We start from the raw sequence: 13,881 nt of genomic DNA on the forward strand, positions 1-13,881 counted from the left end.
TATCGCTGAAAGTGCAGCGCCGGTGTCGACAAGTGCTAGCGTCAATGTTCCTTCGATTGCGACTTCAATAACATTCTTCGGAGAAATGTGAGGCCTTATACATTTCGCTGGCACCGCAGTTCTCGCCTCCTGAACTGCGATATTTAGTTTTCCTGGCGCAAAGGGCTCCGCCGCCGGTGCATGGGGGAAAGCGAGCGGCGGCGAGGAGAAGGTGAACGGCGAGCGGCGGAGAATGCGGTGTCGACGGCAGAAGGAGATTCAAAGGCGTCCGAATAGTTGCGGCGTTGTTGGAAACGTGGTGCATACGGACGCGCATTGTTCGTGACGTTCGGTGTAAGCAGGCGACAGTGACGTGCCACGTGTCCAGCACGGCCACAATAAAAACAAATCGGACGGTTGTCTTCCGTGCGCCAATGGTCTTGTGGTCGTCCATAGTTCGCCAGTGGACGGACTGGAGGGGATACGGGTGGGCGCAAAGGTGGGCGAAGGGGGCCGTAGGTCTGTGGCGCAGGCCTCATCGCGACTTCGGCGTACGTCAGGGGAGCGGCCGTCGGAGCCTGTTGAAGAGAAGGCGAAATGTGGTCGGCTACCTGCTCCTTGATAAGAGATTGGAGAGCGGGCGCCAACGGAGTACTCGGCTGGCCGTGTGCAAATGGAATCAAGGAAAGCTGACGAGCCACCTCTTCACGGACGAACTCCTTGATCTGTAGCAGCAGCGAAGTGTTATCCGGGGCAGCACCCAAGCTCGACATTGAAGTGGCCTGAGGTGTAGATTGGCGGGTGGCTACGCGTTGTTTGCGCAGTTCGTCAAAGCTTTGACACAGGCTGACGAGTTCAGAGACTGTCGAGGGATTTTTCGCCAACAGCATCTGGAAGGCGTCGTCTTCAATGCCTTTTAGGATATGGCGGATCTTCTCGGCATCAGGCATTGCGACGTCAACGCGATTGCAGAGGTCGACAACATCTTCTATATAGCTCGTAAATGTCTCCCCGCACTGTTGCGCACGGCCACGCAAACGTTGCTCGGCGCGAAGCTTGCGAACTGCGGGGCGCCCGAATACCTCAGTCAAGTTAGTCTTGAAGGCCGTCCACGTCGTCAGATCACGTTCGTGGTTGCGGTGCCACACGCTGGCGACACCGCTCAAGTAAAACGATACGTAATTAAGTTTTTTGGTGTCGTCCCAGTGGTTGTGGATGCTCACCCGGTCGTAGTCAGCGAGCCAGTCTTCGACATCATGGTCTTCTGTACCACTGAAGATGGGTGGGTCGCGTTGCCGCAACGGGCCGGGGCAGACCACGGTAGTCACCGGGGCAGCGGGTTGTGGTTGTGGTGGTCCTTCTTCCGGCATTATGAAGACGGGCTGCAGTGTCCGATTACGAAGTTCCAGAATTCTGGTTGTACCCCGCAGCTCCACCAATTGTAAAGGGGGTTTATTCGGCTTGTAGAGCGGCAGCGACAAACTCAGCACCAGCAGGTCGGGCGCAGCCAGCGAACGAACTGGGTACGTGCCACGCGATGGCAACGGGGCTTTTCAGTCTGCCGATCTTCTTCGTCACATAGCCAACAATCTTCACACCTGGCACCGTTTTAGATCCGGTTTTCCCCCATCCCTTTACACCATCCCGACCTTTGGCTCACCACAGAAGGAAGTAGTGTTAAGTTGACGTTTGCGAATACTTGACATTTTTAAAAAGCTGATCGAATATTGCGCTATTAGAGATTCGCCTCGGCTCGAACTTCAGTATTCGAAGGTTTCGAAATATTTGAAACGAACAAATATATGTTTCTTTTTCGCGCATACGCCGCAACACCCTTGAAAGAAAGACAAAAATGAAACGCGCGTAAACGCATACAATGCCGAAATGTTTGTAGAAATAGCCTTCCATCGGCGAATTCATTAATTTTCTGCTTCATATCATCGACCGGCAGCTCTGTTCGCTACCTCGATGGCGACGCTGATGGCAGAAAACTTTGCCCTAGAGTTGGTTTCACGGCAATATGATCCGTGCTGCCGTGAAACCACACATCATGGCGAAATTCGCAATGATGTGAAGCCACACTTCAAGTCGAAATTAGCATTTAACCCAAGTTTACTATTAAATAAATTAAAAAGAAAACGGTGGTACCGATTATGCGCGCAACAATATGCAATATTTTAAAAAGTTCTTATTGGGCAGCGTCGGTTTTCGTGAGCAAGTCGCATCGCATAGCTCGTAGCCAAGACTAGATAAAGACTAATTCGTTTGCAATCGCCGACTGATTTCTGCACCTCCTAGATTATTCAAACACATTAGTAGCACCGACCGTACGGCTTGCTGAGAGCCGTACATCCACTTTGTATAGATCTGCGTCTAAGTAGCACTACATCGTAACTTTGATGGCTGGCACCAGGCGAAACAGTGTTGGTGAGGCCTAACAGCGAAAGCAGGCTTGGCGGTGGACGGCAAGCCGTCGTGGGATGTTCGCCACTCATCGGTGATCGGACCCCAGATCAGGCACAAAGAAGGCCCGCAAAAGCGCCGAGCGTGCCTACCGATCTTGTCTGTGCGCTTACAAAACGGAGCGGGTTACGCTCGCGTGTGGACGGAAGCATGGCATAAACTGATGGCGGTGTCTCGGAGTCACGGTCGCACTTCACAGCATCGCGACGACGCGCGACGTGCGAAACCGAAACGCTGCCAGATTGCAATATGTGCCGTAGAGCAATGCATTAAAGGTTAATTAGCGTAATAATAATAATTACTCAATTAAGCATTTTGATTTATCGTATAAGTATAGCCGCTTCATCGAGTGATTTAGATCAAGGGTTGGAATTGTGATATCTACCACAAGTAACTTTTTTTTTTAATTTGGGGCTTCTAAAAAAAAATAAGCACCCTGTACAGGAGAGTGCTATAGCAAAGCGCTGCGACTTGTATTTTTGGAGAACCTTACCGCATTGCCGTTACAGTGCCGATACTGCCCGCCGCCAACTGCCCATTCGTAGTTGGCGGAAACGCTATAGAACGTTAACTATAGGCTCAGATACTCTACTGTTACTGTTACCGTCCCAGCCTTGGTGCGCACTACTTAATTCGTTCGAGATGCACTTTCGTCGAGAATTAACTGTAGCTCGTGCAAAGGCCGGTAACTAGTCGGTGCTGTAGCGGTAGCAGTGAGAAGCGATATGCTTAGCCTAACCTAGCGCTATGGGAGACCGCGAGACCAGACGAGGTATACTCTGTCTCACCAACAGTGTGTAGTTCGGCGTAGTTTAGCGCCAGTCGATCAGTAACGAGATACGACTGCATGCTACAGAGAAAGGAGAACGGCTCGTCGACTATGCGCTACTATAATTCGTGTGCTAAGACGTGAATGAACTGCGAAGCCGGTCTATTTGGTCTGAATTCATCTTGAAATTTCGGCATCGGCAGTCGGCATCGCGCGGAGGGAGGTCAAAGCGGATAATGGTGGTGGAGCTCGTATGTTGGCTCACTTTTCTGGCAGCGCGACGAAACCCGCAGCTTTCGCTGCAGTGCAAGAAGTGGCGATGGTAACCGGACAACGCGCCGTGCGGCTGGACAAGTGTAGCGAGACGTGCAGGGGGGTGCGATCAGCGCGACGCGGGGCGGCGACAACGGCGCCGCGCTCTCCCCGGAAACGAGCGAGCAGCGCGCAGAGCCGCGCCAAGCGGCACGGTACGCGGCGCCTTTCTGTCGCGCTTCGCCGACGCTCGCGCGCCAGCACGTGTGGTTCCTGCGCATACGCGCTTCGGGTGGCGTCCCCGCTGACTATTGCGGCATGGCCCTGCTTCGCACCTGTTGCTGCTGGCTCTCTCTGCGCAGGGGAAGCTTCGCCTGCGGCATCTACACGCTTGTGAGTGACTTCTTCGCTCTGTAAGTCAAGTGGCATCCGGGTGGCACGTACTCCCGATGCATTTTCGGCGTCAGCAGTTATACATTTCACGCTGTGCCGAGGCATATTCTGTAGTGCCGGCTGGAAAACGTCGCAAGTAGACATCGTGCTGTTATGCATTTGCTCTGCGTTCAAAAAGCGCTTTCTGTAAATCTGGAAAGCCCCAACCTCGCTCTTTCATATTTGCTTTATAGTTTTCGTGCTGAAGAATATCCCCACTGTTTATTCAACTTTTTTTCAGCGTAGTAACAAGAAAAAAGATAACTTAGCCTAAACGGAAATCTGACGTCATTACATGTGGTAGCATCATCATGTCAATAAAGACCGACCGACCGACACCGACTTACTTGGTTGCCTTATTGACTGGAATGATAAACAGGGTGGCTGTCCTATGTGCCATTATTAATTAATTGATTGATTGCTTGAAGTAGAAGGGTTGTACCACTGGCCTATAGTTGGTATTGAAGCGCAAAACACACATTGAGACCGAGACGCAAAGCGCCTACAAAATAATTCGATGACAATTTAGCGGTAAATGCGAGATAAATGTGTTAGCATTAAGTCGCGCCTCCGAGTTCCCGGTTACGCGATTAAAAACAGCGTTCACCACATTGCAGAGTGTTTTTCAGGAGCTCACTCGACATACGTATTGCCTTTTCGAGGAGCGAAGTGCAACTGGCAGTGGTCCGGAGCACTGCTTTGGGTTTTTCGTTGTTTTGTCAAGTTGCTCCAGTTTAATTATTGATATTGGAGGAAATTCCTTAACTGGCGCCAAACTCAGCATGAAGCTGCTTATGACATTCCGCATTCCGCCAGTATTCGGCCTCCACGAACCGGCAATTGAGCCAACAGCATCGTGCTTATCACAGAACTTGCTTAGTTACCGCGCCGTATAAGATAAAGCAAAATTGGCTGTAGCACATTTTACTCATTTTAAGCGGAGAAATGTCTATAGACCATGACTTTGCGTTTCTAGGTTCGACACTTTTTTTGTGGAAAAGCATGAGCCATTCTTGGACGTGCTGTTTGAGTTTGGTGCGTGTCTTAGAAGCGACTGTAAAGCGATGCCATCGTTTGAGAAATCAACGAGTAAGAGGTCTCGTCATTCAGTTCGTTCTCCTTACAAGTGATTCGATCACTTGTAACACACTTAACTAACTTGTGCCAGGACAATGTATTTTAGTTAAGAGGCGGATAAAAGTACATCAGTTTATTGTAGCCTGGTGGAATAGTGTATTTTGATGTCCACTTCATTTGAATCCAGCTGAAAAAACAAAGGATAACGCGCCATTTTAATTTTCCTATTAGTTTCTACACCTATAAATTACCGTCAACCGCCGCGGTAGCCCAGTGGATATACGTGGTTGCGCTGCTGAGCTCGAGGTCACGGCTTCGAATTCTGGCCGCGGCCGCATTTCGATGGGGGCTAATTGCAAAAACCCTCGTGTACTCAGATTTAGGTGGAGGTTAAAGAACCTCAGGAAGTCAGTATTAATCTGCAGTCCCCCACTACGGCGTGCCTCATTATTATATCGGGGTTTTAGCACGTAAGATCCGAGAACTTAAATTTTAGCACCACCGTTTCCAGAGGCAAGCCCTCCCCTCAGCGTCACATCAAGAGAGTACGTTTTAGCCTGTTTAATTTCATCCTACAACATCCGCGTTGCTTTCGTATACATTGTTGTTGTCTTATGCTCCAGCCTGCTCTTCAAGAAATCCTACGCGTAACACTGCATAAGTAGGCTACGTACGAGTACGTATAAAAGACCACGGCTTTGGTCTCGTGCGTGAATATATAACGTATGTGCTCAAATTGTAATGTCAAATGAGAATTTCTTTTCTCTTTTATACCGTTTGCAGCAAATGCTTGTCAAAGAGGACATTCAGCAATGTCCAGTTATTAGATATAACGTTTACTTAATTTAGTGCGCCGTAAGTGTACGAATAAAACTCACAATCTTACATACGTCTTGGTTCAGAGCCATCAGCACGATGATCGGTGTCAAATTTATTTTGTTTTCTTGTTTGGCGAGGCGTGCAGCGCCTGTTATCCATTTTGCCTGCCTTTCAGCAATTGTTTCTGTTAGAGCGTTGTTTCGGTAGGTTGCTCCAGTTTGAAATATACACTGCATAAAAAGAAACTACTTTGTATGCGTGCGTTTTTCAAGGAACTATTTTCCGAGAAAAGCATTGCTGTTGACAGTTATCTTCGACACATATTGTTTTGTGAATATGCGTAGTCTCAATAAACCATGCACGATATCCAAACGGTGTGCCGCATTCGTCATGCTAGCGTGTTTTTTTTTTTTTAGGTTAAACATTGCGATGTGGTCGTGGCAATCTACGCGGATTACATACCTGCTAGAAACGCTGTAGAAATACTTCCGGCGTGAGTTTCGTAGATGTAAAACTAGAAGCGATCGCTTTAACTCTCGGGTTACGGTGTAGTAAGTATCCAGAGAGCCACCTAAGCGCTAAAGTTGCGGGAGGTCTATTTCAAGATTGATATATATGTGGGGTTTTACGTGCCAAAGCCATGATTTGATTATGAGGCACGCCGTAGAGGGGGACTCTGGGATAATTCCGACCACCTGGTGTTCTTTAATGTGCGCCTGAATCTAAGTACACGGGTGTTTTCGCATTTCGCCTCCATCGAAATGCGGCCGCCGAGGCCGGGATCCGTTCCCGCGACGTCGTGCTTAGCAGCCCAACACACTAAGCAATCACGGCGGGTCATTTCAAGATTTTTACTTTCTTGTTGAGTCTCTTGAGGCACGCCGATATGCACACAATTCATGAGGCCTGGCGAGTTTTGAAGATAATTTAGATGTACAATAAGAATTAGGGCAAATAGCAGTTAACTCCACTGAATGATCACATAGATACACGTTACGGTTAGAATGGTACTGTTTGTTGTCGGGACTGCCACGGGCGCTCGCTTGGCTCCAGTGAAACTATACGTCTACCTTTTTCGTTACGCTCGAGTAAAATTGCGTCTCGCGCACAACAGCCGGGTATTGTAGTACCAACCACTATGCTTTGCCTAACTTGAATCGCCGTGTTCTGTTTAATGGGCAAGGTGTTTACTGCCGCAGTGACAACAACACACGGGCTTAGAGAGAGCGAGAGAGAGAGAGAGAGAGAGAGAGAGAGATAGAGAGAGAGAGAGTAATGACGTAGAACTTTTATGAAGGAAGGAGTGAACGACCTTGTTGTAAACAGCTAATCAGCCTTTGTTCCCTAGCATTGAGAGCACGGAGTGACCGAAGGAAGGCGAGATGACGCTGTTAAAATAGGCTGGTCGATTTAAAGGAATACTAAAGACCGAACGCAAAATAAGCCTAGACTGGTAAAGTTCTGCGTTAAAACCCTCTCAGCCTTTCTGAGCGGGAAGCCTTGGTGGCGACATTGTTTCCACATTGTAGTCGCGTATATTGATCCTTTTTATGTCTGGAAAAGCTTACTTAAGTACTGCCGGGTTGATCTTCGATTGATCTTCGGATACATAGCAACGCTTCTTTAATTGTACATAGTTAATTGGACTAGCGAAGATTATGCCAGATTCTTTGACGTCATGGTACAATGATGCGCGAACTTGAGTGTGGCGTCCACAGAAACTTGTCTTTGGCATTTACCTCGTTTCTGGCAAAGCGAGCTTCCATTGATTCTAAGACTGACTTATTCGCAATACTAACTATGAAATCTACAATTCTCACTCAACTTACTGTTTTTATTCGGTACTCCAATAACTTGTAAAGCAAACCGGGAAATCAGATGATTTTCCAGTTTCCAGCTGGTAATTTCCCGGCGAACCTTCTACTGGTGAAGTTTCGTACGGGCGATCGACCTCTATATAAGTACCTCTCTGATACGATACTGAAGCGATCGTATGCATAAAACATGACGTACTCTTAATGCACAGGATTGCTGTCGTCTGTGTCGGACAGCGCAGAGTACATACGTAATAATAAACGAAGTAAACAAACTAAAGAAAAAGACGAATCCGAATTCTTTCTGCCCAAGAGAGATGAGCATACACAGTAGCCAAATAACACATTCGCCAAAGGTTACAAGGAATATGTCTGTTTCGGTTTTCTTGCGCATTATTATCTTGCAACATGCAATCAATTACGTGCTTCAACTTGGTTACATGCTAGTTTATTGGAATCACAACGAGAGTACGCGTGGCCTCAAGCGCAAAACCTAAAGGCATACATGATGCTGCACGGTACCATGCCCTGCTACAATGATATTGCATTCAAGCGCGAACCAGGATCTCAGATCCATGCGCCCAAAACCCTACAGTGAAAGAGGGAGGAAGATGAAGAAGGGAACGCAAGGATGCTAACTATGCATGTCAAACCTGATTGGCTACCCTACATGTTGGGAAAAGGAAAGAGTGAAGGAAAGAGAAAGTGAAAGGAAGCCGGTGTGCGTACACCCGCAGATAAATGTTTACTCACGTGTATAGTCACGTCGCTTGTATAGCCAACTTGTCTTCAAGAAACGCACTTGTGCATTGGCGGCTTTGTGCATACTGACCTTCGTGATGAAAAAAAAAAATGTCATCCACTCGAATATATTTCTTCGAATTTCGAAGAAATATATCCGCGGTTATATGACCAAGTGAAACAATCTGATCGGAAACATCACCCTTATACACACTGGAAAGGAGTGTGATAGGCATAACTTTACAATGAAGCTTCACCTCGGGAGCACTTATCCAACTGCATGAAAACACCGTTATGGTCAGCATCCAATGAACCCGTTTTAATAGCGTTTGTTGCATTTAGACGACGCGGTTAGAACTCAGCGACTGGTGGGATAATTTCTTGCCATGTTTGCCAAGGACTGTAAAGTTTCGAAAGTGGACAACCATGTTACTCAGTAATAAATGAATGAATGAATGAATGAATAAATAAATAAATAAATAAATAAATAAATAAATAAATAAATAAATAAATAAAAACTGACATCGCAACTGCATGTGGTGGCACATTTCAAAAGTGATTTATTGTACACCGCAATGAAATACACCAGTGACATCCGGGTATGACATTTGCAAAACTCGCGCAAATGATATAACAATTGTTGGTAGGTCTTATGCGTTACCGTATGACTACTTATGACACATATGATTTACATACATTATATGTGTTCAGTTTAGATTGCAAAATTTGCAATTTTCTGCGAAATTTAAGACCCTATATGTCGGAATTCAGCTTCTAACAGCCATTAAAGTTTACTCGTAGTTTACTCAGTCTTGTGGCTTTCTAGTTAGAGCATTTCTCTATTTTACATGTATTTAAGTATTTGAAATTGTATTTAATACCGACTGAAGCTTCTTCTCAATGAAAATAAAGGAAGCCGGGAAGATTATATTACGTTCTAGCTGTACTAAAAAAAGGAGGCAGAGTTGTACAAGCTCTGTACTTCGTGGACGACCAATGATCTATTAGAATAACAGAACGGGTACCAGGTGTTGCAAAGCATGGTTTTGCATTCCTAGGGTGGGCTTGATTGACGTAAAACGCAGGTAGTGCGAGCACTCTAGAAGAGGCTTTCGTCGTAAGGTGCACTTTAAAGCAGATTGTGATGATGATAATGAAAGTAATAGTGATCAGATAACATAAAAAATGGCTGTGGCTTAGCTAAGGTTAAGCCCAGGATGCGAAGCATACTAGCCTTTATTTTGACGCGACAGCGTTAAGGAGCTCGTGTCGCAGAAAAGCCGGTGTCGTCGGCGTCGGCTCAGGCATGCGGCGCTTGCTCAGGCGCACATTTCGTTGTCGCGCCGAACGCTGCGTTGCTCGACGCTCACCGCGTCCGATGCGGGGCGCGTAGTCGCTGCGCCGTAGCAAAGCCACCTAGAAACAGTCTCTGTAGCACGCCGCAACCTTCGCTTCTCATTCCAACGAGCAGCTCTGTCTCCAGGAGGCATCTCGCCTCGTGAGTGTCTAGCAGAGGCAAGCGCAGCTGCTTATATACCGCCGCAACGCCGCGAGCGACGGCGCGAGTTGGAGCCCCGTTTCTCCTCAGTCGTGACGTCACGGTGTCACGTGGTATTGAAGGCGACACCGCCGCGCCTGAGGAGCTGGGTTGAGCCCTAGTAATATGCTTCGCATAAAAAATGTACTTGCATCCTGGCCCTGCGAAAGTGGATATCCAGCGAAGCTGTTCGAAACCGCCATTACATCTATTGAGAGGGGCAGGGGACTTTCTATTGCTTTAGAGTAATGGTAGTAATGGGAGCAATGGTAATTTTAACAGCACGCAGCCACTGATAATATTGCCGTTTCTTTTTCCCTTTGCTGCTCCTCGTATTCACGCTGTTCCTCAGAAGTCCTACTCATGCATTGCCTACCAATATCGGTGCTGTAACAACTAATAAATTTGTTGCTAGGATGGTTCTTTTGTATACGAAAGGCTAGTGACGTCACTCCACACGTCACAAGCTGCCGTCGTCACGGCAGCTTCCGCAACAGTAATCTTTGCCGGAAAACGTACGCGGGGAGCACTACGTGCTTCGCATCGCTATCAGGAGTGCCGTATCATAAATTATGTGGGTCGGATGCTTGTTTTGTGCTTGTACCTTACTGAAACGTATGCTGTTCTGTATGTTGTAGGCGGGATTCTAAAGAATGCACGCACTTTTCTCTTCACTTTGCTGAGTGCTTGGAGCCTGATTCACCACCGTCGCGGGTCGGCCCGGTAATGCAGTACTTTGGTATCGGCCCAGATTTTTTCCCATGGACATGGGCACGAAAAATGCCGACCAACGAGTGGCTAACAGCTTCGCTGTAAAACAAGGTTCCGTAGACAAAGGAACGGTATCCATCACTTTCGATTATTGCATATGCCATCTTGATTGTGACCCTAAATATACGCCCACTCTCCCCCCCCCCCCCCCCCCTTCTTTTTGCGGTGAATACATGCTTTAAGAAGAAGCTTCAGCTCGGCCCGAACTTCGACGCCACCTCTTCAAATACGTGTAAAATAAAACGCAGAAATTCTTTTCTGAATTAACCCTTAGTCTATTTTAATGAAATATGCGGCATTTGAGAGAAAAGGGTAAATTCTAGTGACTTCTGAAAACGGAATATTTATTTATCGCCTGAATTTTCTTAACAATATATTGCCAAAAATTGGCAAGTGAGAGAAAAAAGATGGAAGTACGATGTATACAAATCAGAACCTTGCACCAAGAACAGATACCGCAGTTCTGTGAATTTCATCCGTCAGAATATCCAAACCGTGCAAATTTGATACATTACTTTATATTTTACGTGAACCTGCTACAATGTTTACGAAGGCTTTGCAAAGTGCTACTCACCTATCAGTGGTGTATTTAAGATCCATGTATAATAGATCAAATTTGTCCGCTTTAGATGTATTATACTATATGCAATTTACAGAATTGCGATGTCGTTTATTGTTGCAGACTTACATAGTTCTAAACTTGATAATTTCGTTTTATGAATATTTGCGATTCTCAGCAATCTTTATTACAAATTGACGGCCTAAATCGAAAATTTGCTACCAAAAATCACTAGATTTTAGCTTTTTCTTTTAAGTGCAGTAAACACCATCAAACTTCATGCTGTGGTTACCAGGAAAAAAACCATTTCCCTTTTTCCATGTATCTAGATAGGAGCGCACGAGCTAATGCTTCCACAGTGTTGTGTATGTGCTATACGTCTGCTCTAAGGTCCTAACAGTGTATGCGTTAAATAAGTGTTTTGTGGTATTTGCTGTCATTTATACCTGTGGGTCGTAGCTGGTCGCGGCACAGTAGAGCGGAGGCGAGCTTGTGCAGGAGACGACGTGGTTTCGTTTGCAAGTCTGGAAAAGTGCACATTAAGCGGTTGGTCAGCTTCACTCACTCCAAAGGGACAGTATGGACATGTTGCCCGCAGTAGAAAGTGTGGCTAGTTCCATTTGCAGGTGACAGCCGGTGTAAGAGCCACTCCGGCCCGCAGCCTCCTAAGCTTATTTCTCGCTATATTATCTCAGTCGTTTGCATCTCCAAGTCGCTTGCAGTATACTGCCTAAAGTACGATGAGTGCACATATAATATCCTGGCGCAGTGGAATAACGCCCCGGGCGTAGCTCTCTGACTATTGGCGGGTTAAGAAGAAGAAAAAAATAAACAGAGAAGCCCGACTGCGAGTCTCACAACTTAAGTCGGACTGCTACACGCTGGGTTCCGTCGGAACACCGCAAGGCTCAGTCATCTCTCCATTACTCTTTAACATAGTGATGAAGGGACTCGCAGACAAACTACGAGACATCCCGGACGTAAATTTCGCTCTATATGCAGATGACATCACCATCTGGAGCCCGGGAGGCTCCCTGGCAGACATGGAGCAGGCATTACAGTCTGCCCTAGATGCCACGGAGGAGTACCTACTAGAGACAGGAATGAAGCTATCTTCCAAGAAATCGGAACTCTTACTATATCGCAAGTCTTGCCAAGGAGTCCGATACCTAACTCCTCTAGACGAACTTCCGATCGCACTACATACAAGAGACGGCCAACAGATTCCGCGAGTCGACCACATTCGCATTCTTGGGCTTCTAATCGAAGCCACCGGATGCCACGCACACTCGATCAAACACTTAACCGCCAAAACCGAAAATATGATCAGACTCATCCACAGAGTCTCAGGGCGCAGGAAGGGTCTCTGCGAAGATAACCTACTGCGCGTATACCACGCGTTCCTTATGAGCCATATTAATTACGTCGCCTCTGCCCACAACTGGACGAAAACAGAAAAGACGAAACTAAACACACTCATGCGCAAGAGCATCAAACAGGTCTTGGGCATTCCACAAAGAGCAAGTACAGCAAAGGTTGATCAGCTAGGCATGCACAACAACATCGACGAAGTGATCGAGGCTCAGACTATGGCGCAAATACTCCGCCTATCCTCGTCCAAAGCCGGTAGACTAATTTTAAGCGAAGCTAATGTCTCCCCATCTCCCTATCTCGAGCACGCTGTTACCCTACCGAGTGAAATTAGAGACAACTACAGAGTCTCACCATTTCCCAGAAACGTCCACCCACTATACAACGTGGGTAGGCGTCGGGCCCGCGCCCGCGCGATTCTCGACCGCACAGACGCGGATCGTGAAGCCACCGCATTTGTTGACGCGGCCCAGTACGGCAATACATCAACTTTCGCGATAGCAGTTGTGGACGGCAACGGAACGTTACGGTCATCGGCATCGGTTAAATCGACCACTAGCGCTAAAGCCGAACAGATAGCCGTAGCCATCGCCATGGCAGACCCCACATTTACCCATGTCCTCACGGATTCGCGTGCTGCAATTCGGGCTTACGAAAGCGGCAATGTACCGAAAGAGGTAGCGCATATATTACTAGCGAGCTCAAACAAGTGCAAACGGTGCCTCTCCTGGTTCCCCGCTCACATGGGGAAGGACATCCACCCGCAAAAACCCAACCTCAATGAAACGGCCCATGACCGTGCGCGAGAACTTGCCCGCCGCGACGGTCCTACGGCCTCCGAGGGGCTGGACATTCAGTTTAATGACCCGCTACTCACATACCAAGAAATCACCTCACACTATCGAAAAGGCAGAATGAAATACCCGCTCCCGCACGCCAAACTCGAGCGCGCGCAGGCGGCCGCGTTTCGAATGCTGCAAACGGCCTCGTATCCGTCACGAGGCCTCTTAAGCCACTACAATTCAGAAATCCCGGCAAATTGCCGAGACTGCCCAGAACCCTACTGCTCACTCTCGCACATGCTTTGGCAATGTACCGCGTTACCAGAGGGCCCTCTCTCCAGTGAGCGCGAATGGGAAGAAGCCCTCAAAAGCCCGGACCTCAAACTGCAATTCAAGGCCGTCCAGAGGGCCCAAGAACTGGCGGAGCGTCACCACGTTCCCGTCCCGACTTGGGCGTCGCCTACGGTTTCGGCCCAAGGAGCTCGCCGCGTGCGATCTCCAACGGCTTAGACCCC

The 13,881-nt window shown here is 47.6% G+C and overlaps 1 protein-coding gene across 2 annotated transcripts in view; it reads left to right on the top strand.

Moving 5' to 3' along the window:
* Positions 1 to 3,676: 3,676 nt before the first annotated feature.
* The window catches only part of LOC135898830 (uncharacterized), a 63,502-nt gene continuing 53,297 nt past the window's right edge, over positions 3,677 to 13,881 (top strand). For both annotated transcript variants that reach the window (XR_010563417.2, XM_065427991.2), the window contains exon 1: positions 3,677 to 3,856. Coding sequence is in view for 1 of the 2 variants with exons in the window: in XM_065427991.2 (XP_065284063.2) it covers positions 3,782 to 3,856 (75 nt within the window). In the remaining variant the exon portion in view is untranslated. The remainder of the gene's footprint in view (positions 3,857 to 13,881) is intronic.

The sequence above is a fragment of the Dermacentor albipictus genome, chromosome 3 (assembly GCF_038994185.2).
Source record: "Dermacentor albipictus isolate Rhodes 1998 colony chromosome 3, USDA_Dalb.pri_finalv2, whole genome shotgun sequence".
Lineage (NCBI taxonomy): Eukaryota > Metazoa > Arthropoda > Arachnida > Ixodida > Ixodidae > Dermacentor > Dermacentor albipictus.